Consider the following 28,000-nt stretch of genomic DNA (forward strand, 5'->3'; position numbering starts at 1 on the left):
ACTTGAATTTTTCTTTGCGGACTCCACCAGCGAAACAACTTGAGAGAGGCACTTTGCATCGACGCTGGCTGAAATAAACAGACTCTGTATCAAAAGAGGAAATGAATGGGAAACTTCACTTCCCTGGGCAGGGATTTACAACATCCCTCCCCACCGATAAAAATGAAGCAAAAATGACAAATGCAGGTGGTGAGAGCAGAAAATGGTGAAGTGTGCTTCTTGGGTTGAATGACTGGCCTGCAGCTGCGTACAGCTGCAGGCCATATTTCTTAGGATTTTATTCATTAGAGCTCTTTGTCCTTAAAATGAAGTCAGGTTTAACGTGTACATTCAACAAAGACGAGGGCACAGATTAACCAATAACTGTACAGGCTGCCTCTGCTTTGCAAAAACAAACTAAACCGATTTATTTTTGTCATATTTTTTTCTCTTTTTTATCATTTAAGTATTGTAAAACGGGTATCAGTCACCTCCAGTGCATTCTTTGGGAAAAGAAAAGAAAAGAAAAGAAATCGTTCTCTGCAATAGAAGAAAAACAAAAGAAACCCGAACACAACTTCAGTTGAAAGGATTTAAGTTATAGCAATACGCACACTATCAAGTGTACAATTTGTCAAGGTTCATTTGATTCTAATAAAATACTTTTTTTTTAAAACCCATATACATTTCATATATTTATCTTTTTGGGGTATATGGATCCAAAAATAGACATTTAAATCATAACGGGAGAACTGGGTGAGGAGGTGGGAAGGAGAGAAAGAGGAGGAGGGGAAAAACAAAACAAAAAAAACTACAAAAGCTACACATGGTTTTTTTTTGTCGTCTCCGAGGAGGAAAAGCGAGGACAGAGAGAGCAAGATGGGGAAGATACAGAACGGGGCGGTTTTAAAGAAAGACGAGGGAGAGAGAAAAGCGAGGATGGTGAGGAGTCAGGAGGAGGATTGGCCAAGCTATACAGCGCAGTATGACACCCACTTTAGCTCATTACACACGTACAGTCGTGATCAAGGCACAGGGATCTTCTAAAAGTTAATTCTTGTTTTTTTTTGTGTTTTTTTTTCTTCAATAAAGTTGTACAAAATAATACATTTTACAGTCTGTACAAGAATAATAGTTCAGCAGTACAGTAAAGACGTACGTACAAGGAAGCAGGAGGTCAGCGGGAGGAATGATGGGAGAGGAATGGCAGGGAGGCGCCGGGGCGTTTAACCACATGAATAGAAAAAAAAAAAACAGAAAGGGAGGTTTGGAGGGTTTGCTGTCTTCCTTTTCCAAAGTTCTGGGTTGTAACATTTCAGTTTTCACTTAATACAAAAACACTTTGAGGAAGGTGCAGATGGGAAGAGGTGAGGAGCAAAAGAGGGGTGAGAAACAAACAAACAAAAAAAAAAGATGAGAGTAGGCAAAACAGATAAAGAATGAGCACACAGGGCACAATGGCACTAAGTCTACACAGACAAAAACAGCTGTGGAGACAGTAAAACAGGATGAGAGTTCTCGTTAATTTATACGGTACTGTACTGTTTGGAGGATGCAGCCTCGTCCTCTTTGATTCCACAAAAGTTGGCAATTATTTTTTTTGTTTCTCCTTTTGTCTCTCTCTTTTAAATTCAACATGTCCTCCTTAGTTTGGCTCCGCTGCCGACGAGGCAGAGTCTGGTGGTGAAACGGCTCCGAAAGAGTCAGCGAGGCCCGAGCCTGGCATCGTCTCACCAACAGCTCCTCCCCCCGCCTCTTCCCCGAGCGTCTGTTCTCGTCGATCCGTTTGAAACTCAAAATCTCACTTGGGATGAAGGAGTTGGCACCTCGACAGAGCCCAGCGGCTTGAGGACAGAACGGAGCAGCCGCCTTTCTGAGGGCTTGCTGTCCAGAAAGCAGGACCGATGCGCCGGATCCCAAGATGTCTGTGAGCGACGGGAGGGTTTGGTGTTACACGGTTCAAGTTAAGTCCTGAGCACAGTGCTTGTGTGTGTGTTTTCTTAATGTTTTTTTTTTGTTTGTTTGTTTTTTAAATTCCATTTAGTTTTCTTTTTTTATGTATTTCGTTAGATACAGTGTTCTGCTGATCTATTGGTGACACATTTATTCTCTATTTGCAGTATTTCAACAGTTCTCTTTCCAGACCTTTTTTTTTTCCCTCTTTATAACTCTCTTGGTTTTCGTTGACGCAGATGTAACAAAATCTCTAAGCTGTCCAGACTCGGCCGCTCTCAGGAGGGTGACAGGGGACAATACTAGACTTTAAAAAAACCCAACAACAACAAAAATAGGTGAGGAGCTTGGAATATGGCTGCAGCTGGAGGTTTGAGTCTTTATTTTACTTCTCTGTTCATCCCCTGAAGCCCCTTCATCAAATCCCACATCACATGGGGACGTTGCATCAGGGGTAAGCTCTGGGTTTATAGTGTGTTTACTGCACAGGTGTGTGTGTGTGTGTGTGTTTGCGTGTGTGTGTACTTTGGCCTCATTTTCTGCAGCAGGCACTAACACACATCGGTAGAAGAGGGGAGTTCAGAGACCCAGTGTTCAACGTCTTTTCTTTTTTCTTTCCTGTTTTTAAACGGAGACGATGTGTTTTTGGCGTTCCCATCACAACAGCTCGTACTGCCGCAGGTGCATCCGCTGGATGATGTCTCGACAGTCGTTGAAGACCCTGCGGATATTTTCCGTGTCGACGGCGCAGGTGAAGTGGGGGTAGCAGTAGTGCCTCCCGTCCGCGCTCGCTGTGCTGATCCTCTGTAGGCGGTGCGAGAAAAACAACACAAAATCATCGACCTCTTTCATATTTTCAAAATTCAAAATAAAGCAGATGCATCCAAAAAGAAAAAAAAAAAAAAGAACGAGCCTGATACAGAAATCAGAAAACTCTGGAGTGAAATAAATTAAGAGAGCTGTCCTTCACACACCAGACTATATGCATCAGCAAGCGACTTCATCTGACTAGACATTCATAGAAAAAAAAAAATTAAATATTGTTCAGCTTAACGGTGGGCGTTTATCGTTTTGTGTCGTTCATTGTTTACGGTAATAAATTTCTCATCATAGATTAAATCGTTATTTATTTCGAACAAGAAAAATGTCTACACCATGTTCGTCTCCTGTATAAGAATTTTGATTCATCATCGTCATAATAAATTCCAAAAACTGCCTGTGCTGTAGTTAATGTCACTTTTGTATTTTCTCCACTGTTTTTTCAATGAGAGCAGAAATAAATACCAAAAAATACAATTAAGTGCAGCTACTGTTTGCTGTTTAGTGGTACAAATTTCTCTTTTTTTTTCCTAAAGAAGCATTTTACAAATGGAAATGTTTTTCAAGAGCGGAATTTATGTTTGTGGAGATATGATTGCTATACCATACAGTTAGCTAAAAAAAAAAGAAAAAAAAAGAAAGACTTACTAGGAACTCATCTCTTATGAAGTACTTTGCTCTTGTAACACGAGGATCTTCTCCAGGTTCTGGTGTCGCTGTCAGACAAAAGAGAAAACACAGATCATCATCTTTTGACACATTGTACATAATGTGTTCATTATGTGCAACGAACACATCAAGTGTTTTGCTATAGTAGGAGTTGAAATCACAAGGTCACTTGAAGACTTCATCCCAGTCACTGGGACACTCCTGAGCTCTCGACTGTTTGTCACGCAAAATATTTTCCAGAGTCAAATTCCTAATCCTGCCGTAACTATTTTACCAAAGGTTTAGGATTTCATACCAATTTGATTCAAAATTCATAAGATTTAATTCTAAACTTCCAAATATTCAGGTTATGATAAATGATATCTCTTTGCTTTTTCACGTTTTTTTCAGCCTGCAACTAAAATAACTTTACTAATCAATTGATTAATCTATTGGTTATTCTGACAGTTCTTGGATAAATAAATAGGAGCAGTCTGTAGATTCTCTATTAAACCACCTAAGTCTTATCTGTACAATATCAGAAATACAATCATTCATAAAATAAGAATATAAACATTTTATTGCTCAACTGCAATAACAAAGCATTTCTTTAGTCAATTTGAACTGGGTTAATAAAAAAAAAAAAAGGCCATCTAAGGAGTTTTAGATAAAACATATTGACAGACAAAAGTCAGAGGGTTTGTGTAGTTCTTTATATTTATTTGTTCAGGTGTCACTGTGCAGGAAGTCAAAGTCGGTGTCTGTTTCTGGCCCCCTACCGTCATCAGGTGTAGTGTAGCGAGCAAATTCAGGGAAGTATTCCTCAATTTTAGATTTCCCTGCGAGTACTTTCTCTGCGAGCAGGTCCTGTTTATTTAGGAACAAAATGACAGAAATGGTCCGCAGCCACCTGCAACAACAAAACAAACCCGAGCGTTAAGCCTAGAGTCCTTCACAACCTCCGCTATAAAACTCAGAGCTGTTCCAGATGAAAAAGTAAAGCTTTTCCCAGGTCAACATTTCCTGCATACCTTTAATTATATTCCAAATAAGTCTGCAGTATTAATGGCAAGGTTCAAATCCAGCTCACAATCAACTGACTGGTTCCTGAATATTGCTCTTGAGAAAGATACTAAAAGGCCAAAAACACTAGTCAAATATTTCTCGTCATACATTGAGTGACTCTTTAGTGTAAGAAGGATGAATCTTTGCCAAACTTTTCCCATCTGTACTGTTGCATTTTTCACAATTCAACTAAAGAAAATGCTTGGATATGTTGGAGAAAGAAATGTTAAAAAGAAAAAAGTTGGAACATTCAGAATCCCCCCAATTTAAAACATGGACCTAACTTGGCTCTCCTGTCTCGCGATTAGGAGATAAATATGTAGCTGAAATATTTCACTAAGGTTGTGGTTCCTCTTTTGCGAAAGAAAAAGTGAACTTCCTGCCGCCATCACCTGTTGTTCCAGATGTTCTTGAAGAGGTTGAGGGCCTCCTGTAGTCGATTGGTCTGATTGTCCTCTCTGATCACCATGTTGTAACTGCTACTGGCCACCACAAAGATGATGGCCGTCACATCTGTGGACCAAAAAAAGAAAGAAAAAAAAGTTGATTTACACATGCACTATAAAATAAAAAAGTAAGGGAAGGAGAAATGAACATGTCTTACCATTAAAGCACTGAATCCATTTCCTGCGCTCGTCTCTCTGACCTCCAACATCGAACATGCTGTGAAGATCAGACAAGAGGCATCGAGACTTCAAAACATACGCAACACTGCCATCATCTGGAGAAACTGGTGTTTTCATCTTGATGTGATGCAGTGAGAAAGCATCTAGAAATATAGATCTAGATCTTCTTGTTACTTTTACTTACTGGAAATTGACTTTGTCTACTTGAAATCTTGTTTCGAAGATCCCAGAAGTCAAAACTCTGCATCGAAGCAAATCCTGAGGGAGAAAAACAAAACAACAAATCACAAAATATTCAAAAGGCTTTGCTGCAAGAGGAGCTATTGCTGCCAATGGCTTCATGGGCTCCCTCTACGAATGATACAATGTTGCCGAATTTGACAATTTAATTGAGTGCAACTCCTCATATGACTGGACTGGTGTGATTATACATTTCTGTAAATAAATCGGTGATCCTCAACTTGAGAATATATGTTTTAAAATGGAGCTATACGTATAAGCTCGCTGACAGATTTCAGTCGCTTGGCAGCAACTCTACATTTTTGTTATTAAAATGTGAAACAGCATGTAGAAAAGCGTTAATACCCCACCTGATCTGTTGGAGTGTAGTCATTCTGTTTCACAATGTCGATCTTGTCTAGAAAGCTGGAAGGAAACATGAACAGCAGGGTGAGGAAAATTATATTTATTTATGGCACAAAAATACATACATAATGATGAGGTTAGAAACTGCTCCAGTTGGACTAAAAATAATGGCTGTATCCCGACAGTGTTCCCTCAAAGGCTTAGAGGAGAAATCCTTTGAGGGAACTTATTTAGTTGTAGATAAATTTGGAGATCCCAACTCAGATTCTTTAATTGACTTAAATACACCTTATATTTGCATACATCTGCACTACATATACGAGTTAAACCCTCCGATGTGCCTTGAGATTTTTGTTTGGGTTTTTAAAATTTTTTGTTAAGTTGCATTAATGCAAGTTTCAGTAATGTCTTCCTTGGATTAAGTCAGCAATTTTGGATAACCATTTCATTATTGCATTTTTTTTCTTAAACTCTTTAATGTTCCTTTTATACTAAACCTAGAGCTCCACTTTGCATATTTACTACTACCGATTTTGATTCTAACTTGAATTAAATTAAAGCAATTTAATTTATGTTTTAGCTTATTTCTCCCATTTCACAAAGTGAAAGTACTTTTTTAATACTATAATTCCACCAAACTGGAAATATAAGATGAAAAAAAAAAAAATTTTTTTTGATGACTTGTGTTTTCTCTTATGCAAAAACTAGCAAACTAGCCTTTAAGGTAGACATTACTACCTTAAAGGTAGATACCTATTAATGACAAATCAGAAATTAGACTTTTCCATACTTTTAGGGGATCTATTTGATATTTTTTGTGAAGGTAAGCAATGCAGCTCAGCTTTGTGTTGGTCCATCTCTTATCGTCCGTATAAAAAGCGAAGCAGCTTGTGGTTGTCATTTGACGACGTGGAGAAGTTCAAGGGGTGTGAGTGGTTTTGCACAGCACTGCAAACAAAACTGACAGTAGTTCTAATTTCACAGAGATTTGGTGGAATTAGAAAAAAAAACCCCATAATCAACAAAAAAACCAAATTCATGCTAATTTTAAAAGCAACAAAAAATGAAAAAAAAAAAAAGAGTTAGATTTTTAATTTTTTTTTTAATTTACCAAATCTGGATCAGCAAGAAAAAAAAGGCAGGATGAAAGCAATGTGGCGTCTGACTGACATTACGGAGCACATTTCAAAAATAGCTCCCTGCCACCCGGGCTTGCAGCGCCATAACCATGGAGACCCAACTACAGGAGCTATTAATAGTCTATCAGCTCCCAATCTTGTGCAGCTGGAGCTGCTCCAGAGAAAAGACAGACAGACGAATGAAGAGATGGAAGATGGAGGAGGAGCAAAAGGAAAATAAGAGCTGGGATCAGGATCAGTTTGTGTTTTTGTGCTGGACGTGTGAGAAAGAAGAGGGAGGGAACAAAACGCCGGACTGGAATATTTTCTTGCTCTTCCGTCTTTTTTTCTTTTGTAAACAGAGGACAACATGTAAATCCAATACATGTCAGACAGAAGATGAATGACTTCGTGCTACAAGCTGGTAGTGTTGAGCGGAGCAGTGAGGTGTCCCACCGCCTCCTCCTCCTCTAAACATCCTCTTATCTGTAGATGACTCGGTCTCAGCCATGCTTGCTCCCAAACACTAAAAACTGCTGCCGTTTCACCGCCACTCTCCCATTTCTGGAAGAGGCTTTGGAAAATACACACCAGTAAAATCTGATTCGATTTGAACGGCTGAGAGGAAATGTCAGCAGCCGAAACAGTTTCACATCTTCGAGCCTAAGTTTTCCCCTCGCCTCGCCATGCCCCACGTTGTGAGCGACAAAACATCGGCAAAAATGTATAGAATATTTGTGATTTCTGAATGAGGTCAGCCATATTTCAGGACCAACTTTATGCCGGACTCTTGTATTATAAACAGAGGAATGTGAAAAGTAATAAAGAAAGAAACATCGGCCATTTAAACACACTTCGATGCGTTTAAATCGGATTTTCAGATGAAATCACTGCAGAATTTTGATGTTGATGGGAACATCAAAACACATTTTAATGGTAATAAGTGGGGGTTGGTGCCTCATTTTGCCTTAAAAAAAAAAATCAAAATATTGCGTTCTTTTGTTTTCAGCCGACTGGATCTTCTGGGCTCTTTCCATACTATCTTTGTGAAATAACTCAAGCTCAGTCAAATGGCCTGAAAAGTATCTGCAAACATTTACAAAGTCTTGCCACAGACTTTCAAATGGAATTAGGTTTGGACTTTGACTACACCACAAACAAGCTTTGATCCACAGTATTCCTCTGAGTGCTTTGAGTTATTTTCCTGCTGAAGTATTGACCCCAGTTATTTGTGGAAAACTTCAAATAATGTTTTTTAATCTAATGTAGCTTTAAGCCTCTTCTCAACTTCCTCCCTGACCAGGCTGCGGTGTTCCTCAGTCTTCATGATGCTGTTTGTTCTCTAATAAACCTCAAACCATCACAAAACATACTGGGATTAAACTAAACACTACTTATCAGGCGACTTTTGAAGGAGAGTGGTGGACCAGGACTTTATTCAGGGTATCAGGGTAAAGGAGGCCAAATGCAAATGCCTGAAGCACTTTTCAGATTTGTATTTTTCTTTATTTTTGGAAACCGTGTGTTATGTTCCTTCCTCTTCACAATGATGCACTGTTTTGTGTTGTAATGACACAGTTCAAAAGGCTAATAAGTTGATTCATAAACATGTAAACAAAGGGTATTTTATCTACAATTTCAGTATTTTTGCTCATTTTATAAATGTACAGTACAATTCCTGTAAGGTATAGCTAATACATTAACATTTTTATTTATTTCAGTCAACAAAAATTTGTTCTGAATTTCACTTTTTGTTATTTTGTTAGTTTGAGTTAACTACAATAACCTTGGTTTCTTCTAGATGCCACCGGAGGGTCGGATCTTTCAGGAACCGTCGTGTACAAACCGAATAAGCTCAGAAAAGCCTGAATGTTTGCCGTAGATTTAATTCAGGTTTATCAAGAGGTCTTGGGAGAAACACAGCGGACCGCTAACGGTGCAAAACAGGGTCACAGCTGTCTCAACAAAACATCCGACTGGGGTCAAGCACATCGAGAGGGCCAATAAATTACAGAATCTTTCACAACTGGGTTATAAAATACTGTACGCTTTATGTATTTTTATGCCTAATTATTCTTTGACAACTGAAGAGGACATTGAAATTAACAAAGGAGACAAAACAAAGATGCATCAAGTTTCTAGAGCTTGAACTCCGAGCTGGAATTTTTTTAAAATTCAGAAAACATATTGATATCAGAGAAAATCACTGAAATTTATGAAATGCCATGTCAGGGAAAATAAAGGAGTCGCACTACATTGCATAGAAATTCAGACCTCCATTAATGCAGCTCTGTCTTAGCTACAGTAATTGTGCCAGGACTTGACTCACTCACATTCAACGGATCATTTTATTCTCTTTACGGTAACGGATCTGAGAAGTGAGTCAGCACAGAAAGTCTGGTCTCTGCGGCGAGACTCGTCTCTACAGTCAAAACTTATCTGGTTTGGGTTAAGATTAAACAGAAACTGTTGATGCTGGTAGCTTTTCCAAAAGAAGAAACATGTTTTAGAAACCCGGTTAGAAGAATTAACAGCCTGTTAAAATAGATAGTTTAATAGTTTACAGGCAGTTGTTGATATTTGAAGATCAGATGACAGGATTAAGAGTCTATGTGTTTGGAAAATATGAATATCATCCAGGAAGCTTGAACGGTAAGCCCCAGAGTTGATGAATCTGATATGAATAAAAAACAAAATACCTTAAATATCTCAATATCTAAGAAAAATATTCAACCAGTCACTTTATTATTTTTTTTTACCACTGCTGTGTCAATTTCATAGCTGCTTGCCAGATGAACACTTTGTGTTCGCTTTAGCAATACAAGATTTAAAACAGGGCTTAAACAAGTTCATTTTGAATAATTAATTAATGAATTTTAACACGTATAAATCCCTTTTCTTCTTCTTTTGGATACAGATGTTCTGAGCTGAATGACTAAGGTTAGAAGATAATTGTAAACCAAATGAACTTCGTCTCAGTATAATATCTACAGCAATAAAAATAACATCCTCCTCCTCACCACATCTTCAAATTTCACAAAATTCTCAGTCCTGACCTTTTCACTACTGCATGTCTGATGAATCATAGAAACATTTAAAGATTCCAGATGTCTGAGCTTGATAAGTGGAAAAAGACACCACTGGTTTAAGTAGTTTGTGAGGAAAAAAAACCCAACATTTTCCATAAAAACCCAATCCTGACCATTAATGTTTTGTCAGAGTGTCTGTATAATTCTGTGAAACAGAAATAAAATCCACTTCAAACGATGGTAAACATACATTAGGTATGAATTTTCACCTCTGTATTTTGGGAGAGATGATAAAAGGATGTCTACACATTTATATAAGCGAGAAAAACATTGGAATTTGTATTATATGAATTATCATCTGTATTTATTTACAAATGTAGAAAGAAGGAAGTGCTAGAAAGTCGAAAATGAACTCGAATGTGAAGGATGAACCATAATTATAATGTCCTAAATCTGGTACCCTTTATAGTTGGCTCCATTTGAAGCTAAATTTATTTTTTTAATCCAAGTGAACATGAGCAGCAGGTTTTTTTAGACTGACAACCTTTTGGAAATTTTCTATATTTTTATTTTTTAACTGATATTTAGTCAAGTTGGATTTCAATCATACGATTGAAATTTCAGAGTAACTGTAAATCAACCAAGCATTTTTTTTTATGAATAAATATAGACAAATATTTTCTTGTTTTTTTATTAATAATCTCCAGGAACTTTATCCTGAATCAGTTTAAAGAACCACAGATTTTTCTTAATGACAAGCAGCAGAATATGACTCTGAATTTACCTATATTGATTTATTCCTTTTAAATCCCTGCACTTGAGGGCCACTTCATTGCATTTTAAATAACTGGATGGCTTAAAAGTTGTGTCGTTCAAAGTTACTCACTATTGCGCGCAGTCGATTAGCTGATACTCGTTGGATCTCTCAAAGCACGCCCGGACGCCGTCATCCTGCCACAACATCTTCGCGTGATCGTAAAACTCCTGAGGGGGAAGAGCAAAATGTGATGAGAGTCAGAAAAGGTTTCACCGTTTCTGATGAACAGATTTCCTTGAACTACTTCATGAAAAAGAAGGAGAAGAAGAAGGAAAAAAAACTGTCGGATATTTTTATGTTGGTTTAACGCAGGTGAACAAACAGGCTTGATCTGCGTGATTAATCAATGGCTCACGTCGGACAGAAACGCTTCCTGTTTTAGGTCGTTGTGTTATGGTACAATTTGACAGATATGAAAGGAGACAGAAAAGGCGACAAGGTTGTCTGTTGTCCATGACGTGTGACTGAGATCAGTGGGTACGCAGCGTCTTTGTTGACACCACATGCAATGTACGTTGTGCCTGGGCGACGCCCCTGTATGTGCTTGTGAAGGTAAATAGTGGTGAAGGGGGAACAAAGTAAATAAAAGAAACACCTCACATCTCTCAGAGTTACTGACAAACTGGCACCACTTACACATATCGATTAAAAACAGAATGCGCATTCTGACGACGCTGGCTTTTCAGATTAAAAGTACTTTTTGAAAAACAAAAAAAACCCTTTGAGTAGGTACTGAACATACTTTTCATTAAGTTTTTTTATTGGTCTGATTTGATAATGCTATGTTAAGTGTTTTATTTTCGTCAGCTGTGAGCGGAAAATCATCACGATTGGAAATATTAAGATTTACAATATGTTTCAGTTTGTGTTTGAGTTTCTTAAATTAATTAACCTTTCAGTAATAATTCAACCCATAGAATAAACATAACTACAGACATTTTATTTTGAGTTTCATAAACTGCCTGAATTGTCACAAAATTTGTTTTTGTCTTTTACAATTTCCAATCTGAAATCCTAAGTCCTGCTTACTCACTTGCCTTTTTACACCAACTGACATGTTTGAGCAAGGATGATTGAGGTCTTGTTGATCAAAGTCAGAAATTAAGTTAAAGTCCCTCCTTTCAGCCAGATCAACAAATCAGCTTTTCTTCCAGTGAAGTCAAACCCGAATGAATGCAGCGCAGAATTTTGTCTTGCAAGTAGAGTCGGAAAAATATTACAAGAAGGCCGGACATCATTTATCCAGAAAATTACTAGCACTTTCTGTCTTCTCCTTCAGCATTTATTTTCTTTGTGAAGAAAAAAAAAGCACTTTTAAACATTGCTTTTTACAATTTGTAACATTGTGCTACTAAGCTCTCAGAAACAAACTTCGTGGTTGATTTAAACTGATTTTGAATCGAAATTTTCCAGGACTTTGTGAAGGATTTCAGGCTCCACAATGCTGATGGCTGCTTTAGCTCCTAATGTATGTAATACTAACATGTAAAAAAAAAAAAAAACATTGTGTCTTTTGTGCAATAATGCACTTTTAGTGTTCTACAACAAAATAATTCACAGAAATTGCAGTCTACTTACTGTTTTTGTTCTTTACATGATAGATTAAATAAGAAAAAGTCAAAAAAAGTATTTCTATTACACGCCACAGTGACACAAATTTATTGAGAATATATCATCATTTAACATATCAATTGGTGCAATAGTAATATACTACTATGGTACAGAATATAAAACTGTATATTTAGCCTGTTAGTACTGAATCTGCTGGAGCCAGAATATTGAAATATTCAACAAAAACATAGCAAATTCCAAATCTTACTAATTTTGTGAAATCCTAGATTGAAAAAAAAAGAATAAAAATGTCAATAAATGAAAATAAAAACTGTGAATTCCATTATGATGGTGCTTCTCATCATAAATATTTTGTATAATGTGACAAGCAGATGATCCATGCATCACTCTGTCAGTAATCAGATAAAAAAGCAATCAAAGGACAACAGAAAACAAAGGGACTTCATGTCTGTCCAAGTTATTTAAAGCTCTTTCTGTTGTTCAGCAATCTGGTTCAAGGTTGAATCATCTCAGATTTACAAATAAAGTGAATGCATCAGTAGACATGTTGCTCTCATAACCCCATTAGCGACCGCATCTAAACTGCCCTGTAATGTACAGAAACTTCTTGTTTCTGTACAAAACGTTTTAATTGTAGACATGTAATCTGATGGAACCACGCTGCCACGTAATCCCAGCTCTTATGATCCGACCAATCTAAGCTGAAGCTCCAAAAATTCAAACATTTCCCCCTTTACCTGCACTATTGAACTATGACAATAAGTAACTCAATGGGATCATGTTGCACACACATACGACTCTCTCAGTGCGCCCACACACAATCCTCAATATGAATTCCAGTGAGATGCAAAACACACTTTCGCCATCCTGTTTTGTAATTTGGAAACTATGCAGCGCTTGTCAAAAACAAGTCAACCAACCAAAGAAGTAATGCCAAATGACAACTGATGATGAACGGCAATAAATGATTGCCTCCCAACTGCTTAGTGTAGCAGCAACAGATGGGGAAGTGGAGGGCATTTTGTGGGTAAACAGAAAAAAAACACAATTGGCCTATCAGCTGTATATCACCCAGTATCAGCGCAAGAACTCAATGCCTTCATGTCGATGAAGATCATAAATCATTATGTCTGGTGAACATAGTTTTGACTTGAAAATGATTTACTGGGATGACAATTTCGGAAACCGCAGCACAAAAACTCAAAGGAAGAACATGAATGACAAAATGTTTAACCTTCAGCAGCTTTAAGGAGATTTAGAGTCAAGAAATCCCAAAGGATCTCTCTGGCAACATGAAGTAGGGTTAACAATCTCGACAAGCAAATGCAATAGGGTTTTGCAGCAAGACAATTATCCAAACTACGGTGGTAAGTCCGTGTCTTAATGGCTGAAAAACCCCAACAAAACTAAACAAAAAAAAAAAAAAAGAGAAAAACAAAATATAAGATTTGGAATGGCCTATTTAAAGAATGAAATCTTATTCAATTGCTGTAAAATTAACCGAAAAAGGCTGTTAGAATAAAACATATCACAGTTTCATGTTTTCTTAATTTGTCGACTGTAACAAATGTGAACAGATGAGCTTCAGCTTCAGTGTGTGGCAGCATAATCACTTTGAATTTCAACAATTGCAATTCACCAATAAAACATTTGTGGAGAAAGTTTCCGCAAACTTGCGGAAACTTTCAGGGTCTGATGTAGATTTTAGTGGCTGAGATGCTAAAGATCCTGGAGAAAAGTTTGGACACTATGATGATGGGGATAAACAAAACTGGCAAGAGAATGTGATTTAATCACAATACTGTTAATGCTGCATTCAGCAGAAACAAAACATGCAGACAGTTTCCTAATTTTATGAAGCCCTGCTTCAGTCCAATCCTGCAGGGTAATATCGTACACAATGTTTTCTTTTTAACCAAAATAAAACAAAGTTGTACATTCACTCAAGGTCTGTGGTTAAATTACAGAACAGAATGAATACATAAAAACACGAGGGCGTCTTATGTTCCGATAGTCAAGATCAGAACATGCATGTAGCCCAAAAGATGAAGAGGAAACTCTACTATCCTCTTTGCACCTATTTCAAGTGGACTGTTATATTAAATTAAAATATCTTATGAGCCCTTGAAAGTATTAATTCTATACAAAAAACTAAACAACAATAAACGAGACGGGGATGAAAGCAACAAGGCTCGTCTGCTGACAGGTGGCAAACAAATTCCAAGTAACAAACGCGCTGCAGCGCTCTGACACTATAAAACTTCAGGTTTGACAACAAAAAGGTTTGCACACACATCTCTCCAGTGGTTGTAACACAAACACTCCTGTTTCACTGAGAGGTGAGATTGCATATTGAATTAGGTTTGGCCCCAAAGGTGACTCAAGTGAGGCCTTAAGGCTGCATAATTAGTTAATGGCAAAATCCCACTGGGAACACTGAGCCCACACAGACAGTACCCGTGGGGTCGACCTCAGGGGGCAGCGACTGACTCGATACTTGGGCTATGGGACTGTCAGCTGGGGAACGGGGACTTAAACACAAACACAGCTTCAACAAACAGAAGTTTGTAGGTGAATTGATCAGCTGCACAACAACTGAAGCTGCAGAATTTATATATATTTATCTTTTTTTTTTATCACAACACTGCAGCACTAAAAAGCTAACAATAAGAACCGCTAACATAAATGCAATGAAAATTTAAAAAAAAAATGTTATTCTAGGGTTGCCTCAGTTAATTCCAAAACATGGACTGAATTTCCACATCATCAATCACGCAGTAAGGAGACATTCATTCGATCCAGGTGTGAAGACGGAGGACAGCACTATGTGATAGAAGCTCAGTAATCCAATATTTCTCTAACGAGTGAATCCAGCATATAAGCGACGGCCCTGCTACCATGAAAAACATGTTTCAATATCAACACAGCCGACACAGGAGGGAGATAAATGAAAGACATTAGTATCCCGGTAGTAGGAGCAAATGTTATTGTGCATCTCACCATTGGAAAGTCAAAGTCTTTCTGGTTGACGAGGTTGAGAACATATTCGATCCTGGACTGGTTCTCCGGACAGGCCAGCTGCACTGGTGGTGTGAGTGTGCTCATGGCTGTTACTATGGTCTGTCACAAGCACACAAGTTCAGAATGAAAAACACAAAATCAAAACAAATCATCAGATTATAACAAGACTTTTAAATGCTGAAGAGAAGACGGACAGAAAAGTTGTTCAACGAGTCACTTACCTCAATAGCCTCCTTAATATTGTTCTTGATGTCCTGAATTTTCTGCTTCTTTTCTCTGAAACAAACAAAACAGACATTTATATTAGAAATTGTGTGACAAAAGCAATTAGAAGTTTCATAACTTTCCTAAAATAATAAAAGTCATTGTTTTTGCTAAAAGTGATTTTTTGTTCTTCTTTTGTTGCCAAAATCACTTTTGGCAAAAGAAAGAAAAAAAAAAAACTTGTTTGCTATTATTTTTTTTAAGAAAGATGACAATATGAAATAAAGCAAGTCATTATATTTTAAAACTAAGACTCTCAATTGGTCCATAATGAGTCTGGCATTCAAAAGTAACAAAAGTTAGGAAATCTGAAAGTTTCACGTTAAATCAAATATAAAAAAACAAAAGAAAGTGAATTACCTCATTACAGGCTGATAACCTGAGCAGACAGCTCAACTAACATCAGCTTGTTGTACCAGTGTTGTTTGTTTTAGAACAGTTTTTACTTAGTTGCAACATGAAAACGTATGTAGAATAAATTTGCAAGCAATTCACTTGATATGTCAATATTTTCACCATTTTTTGTTCTCAACAGAAAAATCCCAAACGCAAAATTATTGAGGTAAAACATTGATTGGAAAACTAACTCAAGTCTTTTCTCTTGTGCTATGATCTGGCGAATTTCAGCGACATGTATGAAAAGTGCAGCAAAAGGAGCTGACAAGGCTCACTTCATCGCATCGCAAAAGAATTTGTTTTTGATCTGGAAGGGTAAACAGACCTCCATCGCCACGCGTGGTGCAGAAATTATGTCTGTGCAATGTGAATGATAGCTGTGTGTACAAGACATTTGGGACTCTCTGTGATAGAAATGTTTCTAATAAAGGCAACGAAGGAGCCAGTTTGTCCGTCTTTCACCTTGAGCCTGCCAAGACAACAGGGCATTGTGTTTATGATGGCTCCACGTCAGTGAAAAGGGGCGAACGCTGCATACTTTTCTCACTCATCTTTGGTGCTACTATTTTTACTGTTAATGTCAGATTTATGTGCAGAATCAACATGAACATAAAAAAGGACAATGAGAAAAAAAATATGCAAAAACCAGTGAAACTAAAATGCGTGATGAATGTGTACCACTAGAACAATTACTTTGATTTTAATCTAAAAGAAGGGATTATATATAAGGCCCAGTTCGCTCATTCTTTATTGGCGATGCTCCATAAATAAAAAAAACAACAACAAAAGAAATCTAGATGGAAAAAACCTAAACTGACCCTGTAATGACTACTACTCTACTTTTTCACAGCGTCGGTCACTCCCACATACCAGACATTCAATATTTTGTCCCCAGTTCTTCTGGCATCAGTTTAATGAGGGACAAAAAAAAATGAAGATGATTTTCATTTTCTAAGACAAGCCACCTGTGAGGTCACTGTGCGCCGATATGGGGAAACAGTGAAGGAGGGAACGCAGGACGGTTTATCGGGTTAGAAGGGAGATTGAGAAGGCCTTGTTTACATTTTCAACCTGATAGTCATTATAAATCACATGATTGTGTGTGTGTGTGTGTGTGTGTGTGTGCGTGTGTGCGTGCTCACTGTGCAGTGCTGAGTGTCAAGCTCTTCGCCTCTGTGTCTCTGCTTCTTGTTTATTTTTTTTTTAAAGATGTTTTAGGTTTGTTCTGTGTTGGGATTCATCTGTAACATTATCTATCCGATCAGCTGCAGCAGCAAATCCCCCACATTCTTCTTATATGAGTTTATGTCAGCTACTATGTGGAAAACTATTTAGTTTTCGTATCACATCAAAGTATCACAATTTCAGTCAAGAATACTTATGAAAAGATGTTTGTTTGTGAAACGTTGACAACTTCTGTCGACATTTCATTCAAACAGCTAAGATTTGACCCAATCACAGACCTTTTCAGCCAAACTCGAAAACTCAACAGTCAAAGGAAAATGTTACAAATCTAAAGGAAAAGAAATAAAATTATATGTATTCACAACAGTAGAGCAGTACAAAACACAACCAAGGAAGACTACCATACAAAACACCAATTTCTAAATACATTTATAAAGGCCAGAAGTTGAATGTATCTGTCCACTAATAAAGTTGTTCCCGGGTATTTCAAGTGTTTCAAAGCACTTTGGGAGTAGGAGAATTTTTGCCAGAATCTTTTTGATCCCAGAAGTTACTTGAAGCTTCATCTGCCATAAATTAACAGAGTTATATTTAGCAATTATCTCTACAATCTGAGAAACTTAAGAGAAAGTTTAAAAACTGTAGAAAATAGTCATTTTCGTGGCGACTGCTGTGTTTTGAGCATGTGGAGTTAAAGGCTCCCCTTGTTAAAACTTTTAGTATTTGCGTATATATTGCGCCAGGGTCCCATTATTGTATTTGCTGATGGAATAAATCAGCATTTCCACAGCTTTCTTTTTGGTATTTTACACATTTATATTTTTCTAATTGTCTCAGGTGACATTTGAGACTCATTTCGTTTTATGTGATCGAGGCAGAAACAATCTAAATGTGGTCAACTTTTTAACAATTCATGTGAATTAAATTATGTTTCTTTGTGTGAAAAGAACAAAACTTCTTTTTTAAAAAAATCAGATTTATGTTAACAGGTATCAAAATGTTTTTGGAAAATGATTCTATGACTTAAGCTTTCTTTCATCCAAAAATAATAATAATAAAAAAAACAATCTAGTCCATGATTTAATACATTTTAAGTTGTGAATTAGTTTGGTTCTAACTTATGAGATCAGAATTTGAACAAGCATTTGCTTGGAGTAAACTTGCACAATACTGCGAGTGTGAAATTCGACTGAAACAAAAACCTCCAATTCAACAATGTGAGAAAAAAAAAAAACCTCAAAGGCTGGACTTTGAAGAGTACATCTTCTCTTAATTTTTATTTTAATCTTTTGGGGCATGAATTGTATTCTTCACAGTCAGCTTTTGGGTTCAAAAGAGTTTTTTTTTTTTTCAGCCAAAAAAGTTTCACAGTTTTATTTCTTTGTTTTGACCACTTGAAAGCTCCAGTGGTGAATGCCTTGGCCAAAACAGTGCAGTCACCACAGTTAAAAGGCACATGGAGATCTAAGAGGGTGTTTCATTCATTCTCCCAAATCTGACCAACAGCAGATACCAGCAATCTTCCGGTGACAAGCTAATTACTCCGACTTCACCACAACACTTCTTCTATTCACCTCAAATCTTTCATCGCCGGCACTGCGATGAACATCTGAGGTCCTAAATCAGCATATTTACATCGTGCTGGAGGATATGTGGAAATTAAGACGCATTACTATGCCTGTCATGTGAACCCCCACTAGCAACCGGTCTGCTGTTTTGGTCTCAACAGATCTTCACTGACAAAAGTTATTTAATGCCACACAAACTTAGATGGAGGTACTCCAGCTTATTGAATGCAGGGAGAGTTAGCTAATGTCTGCTGTCCAATTTACGGTGTAGTCAAGTTTGCCGGACAGACACGGCCATCCCTACGCAGGACGTGGACAGATATGTACTCTTTGTATAAAAACAGTATTATGCACACACAAACACTGTTCAGTGTTGTGGAGTCACACACTGGGTCATATGCTCTGGTCTGCCTAAGGTGCTGATTTTCTAGTCAACCTTGCAAAGATGCTTCTGTCCAGTCCACTACATAACCACCACCAGACCAGACCACGCTTAGTCAATGACACACAATAACTCACACACAAATTCCTTTTTAGCTCACTAAAATAAGCAAGACTCAAGAATGTGGTCTAGAAACAAACAAAAACAGGAAGAGAACAGCTTTCTGGAGAGCCGTGGAAAAAAAAAAGAAAAGAAAAAAAGTGACTATTGGTTTGTTTCCAGAACTTTACAGAAAATGAAAGATCACATTGTACGATCAATTCGTCAGACTTCCCACAGGGTTTCTCCGACCTGGGTTACAACTCATGTGGTAAAACACAAGTTAATCAGCAGTCATTGCAACTAAACATGAACCAATCCAACCAGAGTCATCACAGCATCAGCTCTAAAAACTGGCAATACAATTAGTCAGGGCTCGTCATCCAGCATCAGTGTCTGACCTCCCAAATATTCTCCTGGAAGAATAGTCCAAAATTTCCCCCAAAGGAAACGACAGTATGAATTTTGTTTAGCAGAAATTCCCAGGCACCAGTCCTTAAACTTAGCCACCGTTAAGTTTAAGGCTAAAAAGAATCACAATTGGTCCAGTCAAAGTGCAGAGTTAGATTTAATCGTGATGCTGTAGTATGACCTCAAACTTCCAACAACATATGAAAACCTATGGACAACAATAAAAACACTCAAGTTAATTTGAGTGGATATTTTCTGTACTATAGGAGAAGGTACCTCAGAGTTTACCAAGGTATATAATGTTAGCGTTTTCTTGTTACTCAAAAATACTAAAAAAGTTGATAGTTTAAATATATATAAATCAAATTTATTTATTTATGTTTAGGATGCTTTGTGATTTTGAACAAAAAGAGAGGAGATTCAGCCCTGACATCTCGATGCACCGTGATCTTAAGTGAAAAGCCGATACGGCTCGTTTGTGAATCATACTCACTCTGCATTGAAGCCGTTGACATGTAGGATCCTCATCTGTTTCACGATGGTGCTCTTTCCTGACTCGCCAGCTCCTGAGGAAAAAGAAAGGTAGGTTTTAAAAACATACCAAAAAACCCTATAAATCTGAAAAGCCCCTTTCTAAAGATCAGCTCAGATGTTTGAATTGTTTAAGCTTTTCATTTTAGTAAAGGAAAATGCACCGTCAACTTTTTGGTTTTGTGTAAGAGTTGGGACAAGTCCTGCCTTAAGTCCACATATTCAAATATTTTTGTGCTCTGACTGAATCATGACTTTGGACTTTTCAAAAAAAAATAACTGGGAGTCACAAAATGGTATGCAAACATAGCAGAAAAGAAAAACTAGACTAATCCCAAGAGCGAACCACTGAAGGTTGATGAGAATCCAGTAGAATTGCATTGGAAGGCAACTGGCCAGGCTGGACACTGGGAAACCCAAAATCCAAAATTCTCAAAATCCTGAACCACTGATCTGCTAAAAGTATATTTCAGCATATACTAAAGATGGTGAATGCCCACAGTGAACACTTAAATTATTGATAATATAAAAAAGTATTCCTGTCACTACATGAGTCTTACAGATAAGTCAAACTCTTGCTGGAGTGAGTTTTGGCTTCGGTGTTCAGCGTCTGTTTGACAACAAACTCAAATTAATGCTACGTGGTCCTGCTGGGACGTTGACTGTGCGTCGGCAAGTCCCTACTCACTGTCTGCTGTCAGAACGAAACTCACATCAACAAAAATACAATGATTTAATTCAATTTTTCCTAATTGTATTGACTGAAACACTTAATTTTGTATATTTCAGCAAAATAGAACTGATGCTGCTCAAAGTGCTATTAAACACTTGTTAGACTAAAATTATAACATAAAATACTTCTCGTACATGTAATGTGTTATAGTTGACATGCAAAGGTAGCTCCAGAAATCCAATCAAGTTAGGGACTCGGTGGTAGTTGTAATGGGCAGGTTCCCCGATCATTTCTGCCCGATGTGACCAATGTGGACTTATCAATAAGTCCTTGATCTGCTAGGTGGAAAAATGCAACGTTCAAACAGGAACAGGATGTAATGCTGCTGATTTGATTTGTTGCACCAAAGTAGGCATAACTTTCTTCATTACACTCACTGAAATTAAATAACAGGTTGACAATAAAGGATTTCTTCATGCAAATGTTGAGATGAAACATGCTCTTTAAAAACAGGGATTAAAATCTTGCTAATGGTTGAATCAGCTCTAGCCAGTCCCTGGATACTGACGACTTCACGAATGAGCAAATTAAAAACCAAACTAACTAAACAGAAGGGGAAAAAAAACCAACACAGACTGAGAGCTGCACTACATGTAACTTTAGAGACCCTTATATTCTCTGTTTTTGTGGACCACAGTAAAGCCAAATCCACATATAAATCTATATATGCACAAAAGATAAGCTAATAAAGCCATGAAGTTACTATAAAAAGAAAAAAAGGGAACCAACTGTAATGGCACGCATCATTGTTTTGGGTCTTGTCCCACTGTTCTAATGTCGCCGCAACTTCCTCCATGAGAAAAACATAAGCTTGTCAAACGTGATCCATTCTCACTGGAAACAGACATTATGATATTTAGAAAGAGCAGAGACAATCAATCTGCACAACATGATCAATTTTATAAAATAAGTAAAAACTCACACATACATGAACATATAACAATTGGATGCTACATACTGACCTATTTAGGTCAGTGTAACTTTCAAACTCAATCTTTACCCAATGCCTTCCAGGGAGAAAACCAAAACCATAACCTGCCAAATTATATTTATTAGGCATTTCTTATTTCAAAATTCTATACTTTGCATTCTAAACTCACATTTCAATAATCTTTCCAACCACATTCTGGGTATTTGATGAGAAAACATATAATTCAGATGTATTGTACATTCCTAAAATTATGAAAAGGCCTTTTTTCATTAGCTGATATTAAAAAACGCTAATGTCTATGCTTTTTTAAGAATCCAAACAGGTCCTGGCTGAAACACCATGGATCCAGTTTAAGTCCCGATCTGAAAGAAAAATGGCCCTTTTTTGGTTTCTGAAGTCTTATTTTTGGGCTCTGGAAATCCTCTAATAAAGCAACTGAGCTTTATGAAAACATTAGTAATTATGTTGGAAGTCAGATTTAAATGACATCACCTACATGGAAACAAACATTTATTTTCAGAAAATCAAATATTTCTCATTTCAATAACCAAAAAAAAAAAAAATTCTTAGTCTATTTTTCTCCACATATGTACTCTGACTAGGAAAATCACCACAACTGATTTTAGACTTTTCTAGACTTTCTGAGGTAGCTTTTACTGAGGGATTTTTGGCCTAAGTGCTAAAAATAATCCTTTTTTCCACTCTAAACCAATAAATCTAAATATTCTGTAACAAAAAGTGCACACATTAACTCTAAAAAGTACACGAAATTGCTTTAATTAGGATCAGAAACTACTTAAAAATACAATAAAACACAATTGCAGCATGTTTTCATGCTGACAGGCCTTCAGTCTGAGAGCAACAGGCTAAAAAGCCCATCACAGTGCTGCCTTTTTGGCCTTATGCAATGGCAGTCACACTGTTGACAATGTTTCCTAAAACAACATCCCAGAAGGCCATGCAGGGAGGAAGCAGCGTCTCAACTGTGAAAACTATGAGGCCTGAAGAACAACCGCAAAAAGAGAAAGAGATCAATAAATGAAAGGCTGGGTCTCATTTTCCCAAAACTCCTCCTCTCTCTGGGTATATCAATGTAAAGTGAAATTATGTTAACCACCATCTCAATTAAAAATAATCAGCTGTCAATGCATAATACTATTCTGTTTGTTAAAGGATAAAAATTTGACAGCAACTATACACTTGAAACAAATCTGCTGTGATGTAAATAAATGCATTTAGAATGTACTGCTAACACTAACAACCACACATGCATTACAAAACCCATACAGTACAGTTGTTCCAAAAATAGCAGACCTTTAAATTGTTAAACATACTTGTGTGTGTTTAATATACTGATTAATAGAATGTGAGTCAACAAGTAATACATTTAATAAATTTATTTCTCCCAAACGTGAAGCGTCAGAACACATGGAGTTTTTTCCCCCATTATTTGAAACAAAATATGACACATTTTCCCCCCTTGTATTTTTCTTCCATTTAAGATTAAACGCTATCTCAAAAATTAATAGTTGCATGAATTCAGCTACACATTTTAGTTATTCTCGTGACGATTAAATACTTCAAAGCAACAAATGCCTTTCTTGCTTTTTCCAGAAAGGATTAGGGTTTCTTCTGTTCTTTAATAATTGAGTTAAGCATCATTTTGACAATTATAGACCCATGCCATGCCATTCCTTTTTTTTTTTTTTTTTTTTAAAGGAGCTTTACATGTTATAAAAAAAAGAAAATAAAATAAAAAAGAATTAGGCATTTTCAGCCTGGATTTTCAATAACTTTTTTGAACGATTTTTAAAAAGTTGCATAAAACTAAATGATTGGCTGATTGGATTATAGGCACTAAACATGGGTTAATAAACACAATTCAATATGGAGTCCTACAAGGCTTAGTGTTGGGACCCAAACCTTTTCAATTCAATATTATTGATAAGGGTGAAGTCTCCAGTGAACCACAAGTTATTTTTCTTTGCAGGTGAAAAACATTATTGCTGTGGGGTTAAATCAAAAGATGTTCTAGAAATTAAGGTTTATGATTGGGTTAAACTCAAGTTGTTTCATAATTTAGCACAATTAAAGGTATAAAGTATGATTTCTGTACAGTGAAAAGAGGACATGATCAAGAAAATATATGAAAATTCAGAGGGAACTAACTATATTTGAAATCAAGTTTTCAGGAATAGTGCGAGATCATTAATTTATTAAAGTAGACAAAAGCATAGCAGATTTGTTACCTTTGCATTAAAACCTTGTCTTTTTTTTGCAAGAGTAAGTTCTTCGTAACACAAAACAGCAATTAAATGTTATATAATATCGATGAAGGGGATAATACTAACAAACAGTGCATTCAGTCAAATATTGTGGAATTTAAAGACTTTAATATTTTTACTAAATATAAATGCTTGTAGTAAGTTATTGGTAAATAACTTGCAGTAATTCTTAACAAACATGTCTCATTAAAAGCTGTGTGAGCGCATTTGAGAACACAGGATGTATTTCAGGAAAAACTGAAACTGGGTTACAAAAGATCATATGGAACTGGTTTGCTAGGAAAACCAGTGCAGACATGAATGCAACATGAAAGGTTTTATGACACATCCAGAAATCTGTCAAAATTTACAAGCTATAATAATCACTAATGTGAGGTAGTTTGGGCAGTTTGTCAATTCACCGTGCAAAAACACCAAAAAATAAAATAAGTGTTTATGCTCAGTACACATCACAAATGAGAACCTTTTCAACTTTTTCCATTCAAAACCGTCTTTTTCGCTGGACAACATTCTGGACATGCTTATTCTTACTTCCAGTTTGCTCTTTGTGGAAGCACCAGCTTGGCATAAAAGCAATAAATATTCTCTGTATCAAAACAATGTTGCAAAATGTTACGATTTGCAACATGTGAAGCTTAATGCAAGAAACATATTAACTGGATTCAGCTGCAATATAGAGGATGTGCAACAGATTAATGGGGTAAAATTGGACTCAACTGACCATCAAGTACATTATGTCTGTACAAAAGTGATGAACTGGATATCCTGTGGCCAAAAACTATTTTATGATGACATTGCATGGATGACACTTTATCTTTATTGAAATTATAGATTGCATGTGTTTATAGAAATCTGACTAAATATAGAGTTTCTGTCTGATAATGTTTCAGTGTGGACTTGTAAAATGTGGGAGCATTTTACATTTATCAGCTAATTGGTTCATCCCAGTAGTTTTGTAAAGTCCAGACTTGCATAAAACAATTTTCGGCGGGACAACACCTGCAGGGTCCCAGAACGTTTACAAATCTTTGTGAACTCCAGACTCGGCTGGAGTTCACAGCTCCTTTCAGTCTATTCTTAAAGCATACATGAAAAATGTTTGCTCCAAATTTACAGTGGCTGTTTTTGCAGGGATCAGACTCTAAAGGTGAAAACTACAGGCAAGCAGTAGGGAAGGAATATCAATACCAAGCTTTGGGATGCAGAGGACGACTTGGATACAATAAATGGTAAGCTATGACACTTCAAGTGCCATGAATCAAAACTCAACTTTCCAAATACAAATTTGGCAAATTGGATGGACATTCAGATTCTAATCACAAAGAGCAGAAGATCCTGGCAGAAGAAAAACTAGATGTTGGAGGGAAGTTGGTACTTAACTGATATCAGTGAAGTACTATTGATTTTGAAATGTAATGTTTTCCCAATATCTTGTTTCTTTTGATGGATAAATGACAGGCATTTAGATGGATGGGTAGACAAAAGGAAGAATGGATGATAAAGAAACAGAAAAGTAGATGGCTGGATGAATGAATGAAAAACATGGGGGGACAGGTGATGACATGATGGATAAAAACTGGTGGATAAAAGGACTTGATGGAAAAACTGGTGGGTCTATGTATAGATCCAAAATTTTAGATGTGCCCCTACATCTAAAACATGTCGGGGCACAAATATGCAACGCAATATTGCGGCAAAAAGGCTTAAAAAGTTAAAAGTTTACAGCTGAAGGCTGCGAGTGTGAGACCAAAGTCAAATTTCTTGTTTGTGCCCATCTTTGCAGATAAAGTTGGTTCTGATTTGAAAAGGCAATGGATTAAATAATAAATGGCAAAGCAAATATCTGTAGAGCTGATAAACAGGGATAAAAACAAAAAACAAAAAAAGGTGTCAGTCAAACTCACCTAAAAGTAGTAGTCTGTGTGTTGCTCTGTAGATCTGCTTGTCCTTTTGGAGCTGCTTCTCAATCTTTTTGTTTGCTTCTCTTTGTGCCTTCTCCTCATTTCTCTGGTCTTCGGTCTTACTGTTGCCCAAACAACCCATCTTCCCGCAAGAAAAAAAAAAACTGAAAAAAATGGGGGTCCAGGGGAGGAGGAAGAGGAGTAGAAGAAGTAGAAGTGGAGGGAGGGACGGAGGGGGAGTATGTAGAAACGAAAATAAATATGTAAAAAATTGTCTAGGTCCCTCGCTTGACCCTCGGACTTGGCAACAACGCGACACACATTTACACAGCTATAGTTTGGAAAACTGTCCGTAGTTTAACTCTGGGTGGGTAATGTGTGCATAAAGCGTATTTTGCTGTCAGAAAAAGGGCAGGATACTGCTGCTGACGACACGGAGGCCGCCTTCTCAGTTAGCTTTCAATCCCTTTTTTTTTTCTTCTCTCCCCCCTTCCTTACATTCACTTTAGTGTTTGTTTTTCTTCTCATTAACTCCCCCCACCCCACTCGACAAGTATCGGTGGGCAATTATAATCCACAGCGTCCGCTACGACGCCAAAAGGCGAGATTTCACCTCGAAAGGAGGCAGCGAGAAAAGCCTCATTTGCATCTCCGAAAGCCGGGGTCTCGCGTCTCACTGCTGCCCGCGACAAGGAGCCGAACTCGGCGCGTCCGACGGGCTCGGCCGGCCTGAGGCGCTGCTCTTCTCCGCGTCGTCTTTGACGAGAAACATGTCCAAACGTGTAACACTTTTTTTTGGTGTGTGTGTGTGGATTTTCCTCGCTCCCCCGACGGCTGTCTTTGGTCGGGTACCCACCTAGGAGATCAGCAGGAAGGGAAATAATATGTATAAACCCGGACGAGCTACATGCATGATATTCTTCTTCCTTCCGTCGTCATCCGGCTCCTTCTCCGCATCAAATGGAGCTCCAAGCTCGCCGCGCTTGCCTGTCCGTCGCCACCTCCAACTCCGAAACGAGACCCCCAATTTGTCCTCCTTATTTGTGATGGCTGTTCCTTGCTGTATTTTCTCCTCCAAAGGGCCTTCTCTCTCTCTCCCTCTGTTGCTCTCTCTCTCTCTCTTTCTCTCTCTCCCTCTCTTTTGTTGCAGAAATGTGTTATCAATCCTTCACATCACCACCGAGCCTCTAAAACTGCGCACCGATATACTGTTTATTTTTTGAGATCCCAGATGAATCCCCCAGTGAGATAAAAAGCCCGAGTTCGGAAAAAAATAAAAATAAAAAATACAAAAAAAAAAAAAAAAAAAAAAAGGGCGGGTTAAAGACATGAAAGAGGAAAACGTGACCAAGATCCGAGAATCCTTCGAAATGTATCCACGTTTCTTGCAGGTGAAGAAAAAATAATAATAATAAAAATAAAAATGTAAAAGTCGACCCCCGCTGTCAGGCTTCAGTTTTTACACCGCCTCTAAATGTTTACACACCTACAGACCGTCACACAAACAGATATTTACAGATCTGCTTCCCCCCTCCCAACCCCCCCTGGATCCGAGGAGGGTAAACACACCACAGGCTTGACACTCTTACATGTGCATTTACATTCAGAAAAAATAGGACGCGGGTCTGTGGTAGCAGCACATTCCCACCGTGAAAGGCCGCTCCTCTCCGGGGGGGGGCGCGCTGGACGAGGAAGGTGAAACACGGTCCCAGGAAGGGAGTCTTGGGGGCGGGGGTGTTGGTGGGGGGGTTGTTGTTATTATTTTCTCCCTTTCTCTTTCTCCGAGAATAGCAGGCTACACTGAGAGAGGCAGACGGCGTTGAAGAGACGCGGGGTGGGGCCACGCGGCGCTCATTGAACCCTGGGAAGGAAGGACCGAGAGAGAGGCGGAGAGGAGAGGAGAGGAGAGGCCGCTGCGCTCCGTCACATGGCCGAGGCGCGGAGCTGCGTCAGCGGCACCGCCGTGCGCAGAAAACGGCGCCCTCTTCGAAGAAACGGGACCGTGACAGGGTGGGATCCCTGCTGACCAGGGGTCAGCGGCCTGGAGCGGGTTTACATCCAAACGGCGGGTAATTAAATGTT

The 28,000-nt window shown here is 37.8% G+C and overlaps 2 protein-coding genes across 2 annotated transcripts in view; one reads left to right on the top strand and one right to left on the bottom strand.

Annotated features, from left to right (window-relative positions):
* Nucleotides 1-382: 382 nt before the first annotated feature.
* Nucleotides 383-27,424, bottom strand: gnas (GNAS complex locus). Its single transcript, XM_055049502.1, has 12 exons — nt 25,922-27,424; nt 20,031-20,103; nt 15,454-15,508; nt 15,212-15,331; nt 10,709-10,806; nt 5,681-5,735; nt 5,275-5,348; nt 5,069-5,127; nt 4,857-4,977; nt 4,179-4,309; nt 3,400-3,467; nt 383-2,736 (listed from the first exon to the last, which is right to left on the bottom strand). Exons 1-12 carry the CDS (start codon nt 26,058-26,060, stop codon nt 2,590-2,592), a joined length of 1,140 nt encoding a protein of 379 aa, XP_054905477.1. The 5' UTR covers nt 26,061-27,424; the 3' UTR covers nt 383-2,589.
* The window catches only part of si:dkey-11f4.7 (piezo-type mechanosensitive ion channel component 2), a 37,826-nt gene continuing 37,249 nt past the window's right edge, over nt 27,424-28,000 (top strand). Inside the window, exon 1 of the mRNA XM_055049501.1 lies at nt 27,424-27,987. The gene's annotated coding sequence lies outside the window, so the exon portion shown is untranslated. The remainder of the gene's footprint in view (nt 27,988-28,000) is intronic.

Source organism: Poeciliopsis prolifica, unplaced genomic scaffold (genome assembly GCF_027474105.1).
Source record: "Poeciliopsis prolifica strain line A6 unplaced genomic scaffold, Auburn_PproV2 SCAFFOLD029, whole genome shotgun sequence".
NCBI lineage: Eukaryota > Metazoa > Chordata > Actinopteri > Cyprinodontiformes > Poeciliidae > Poeciliopsis > Poeciliopsis prolifica.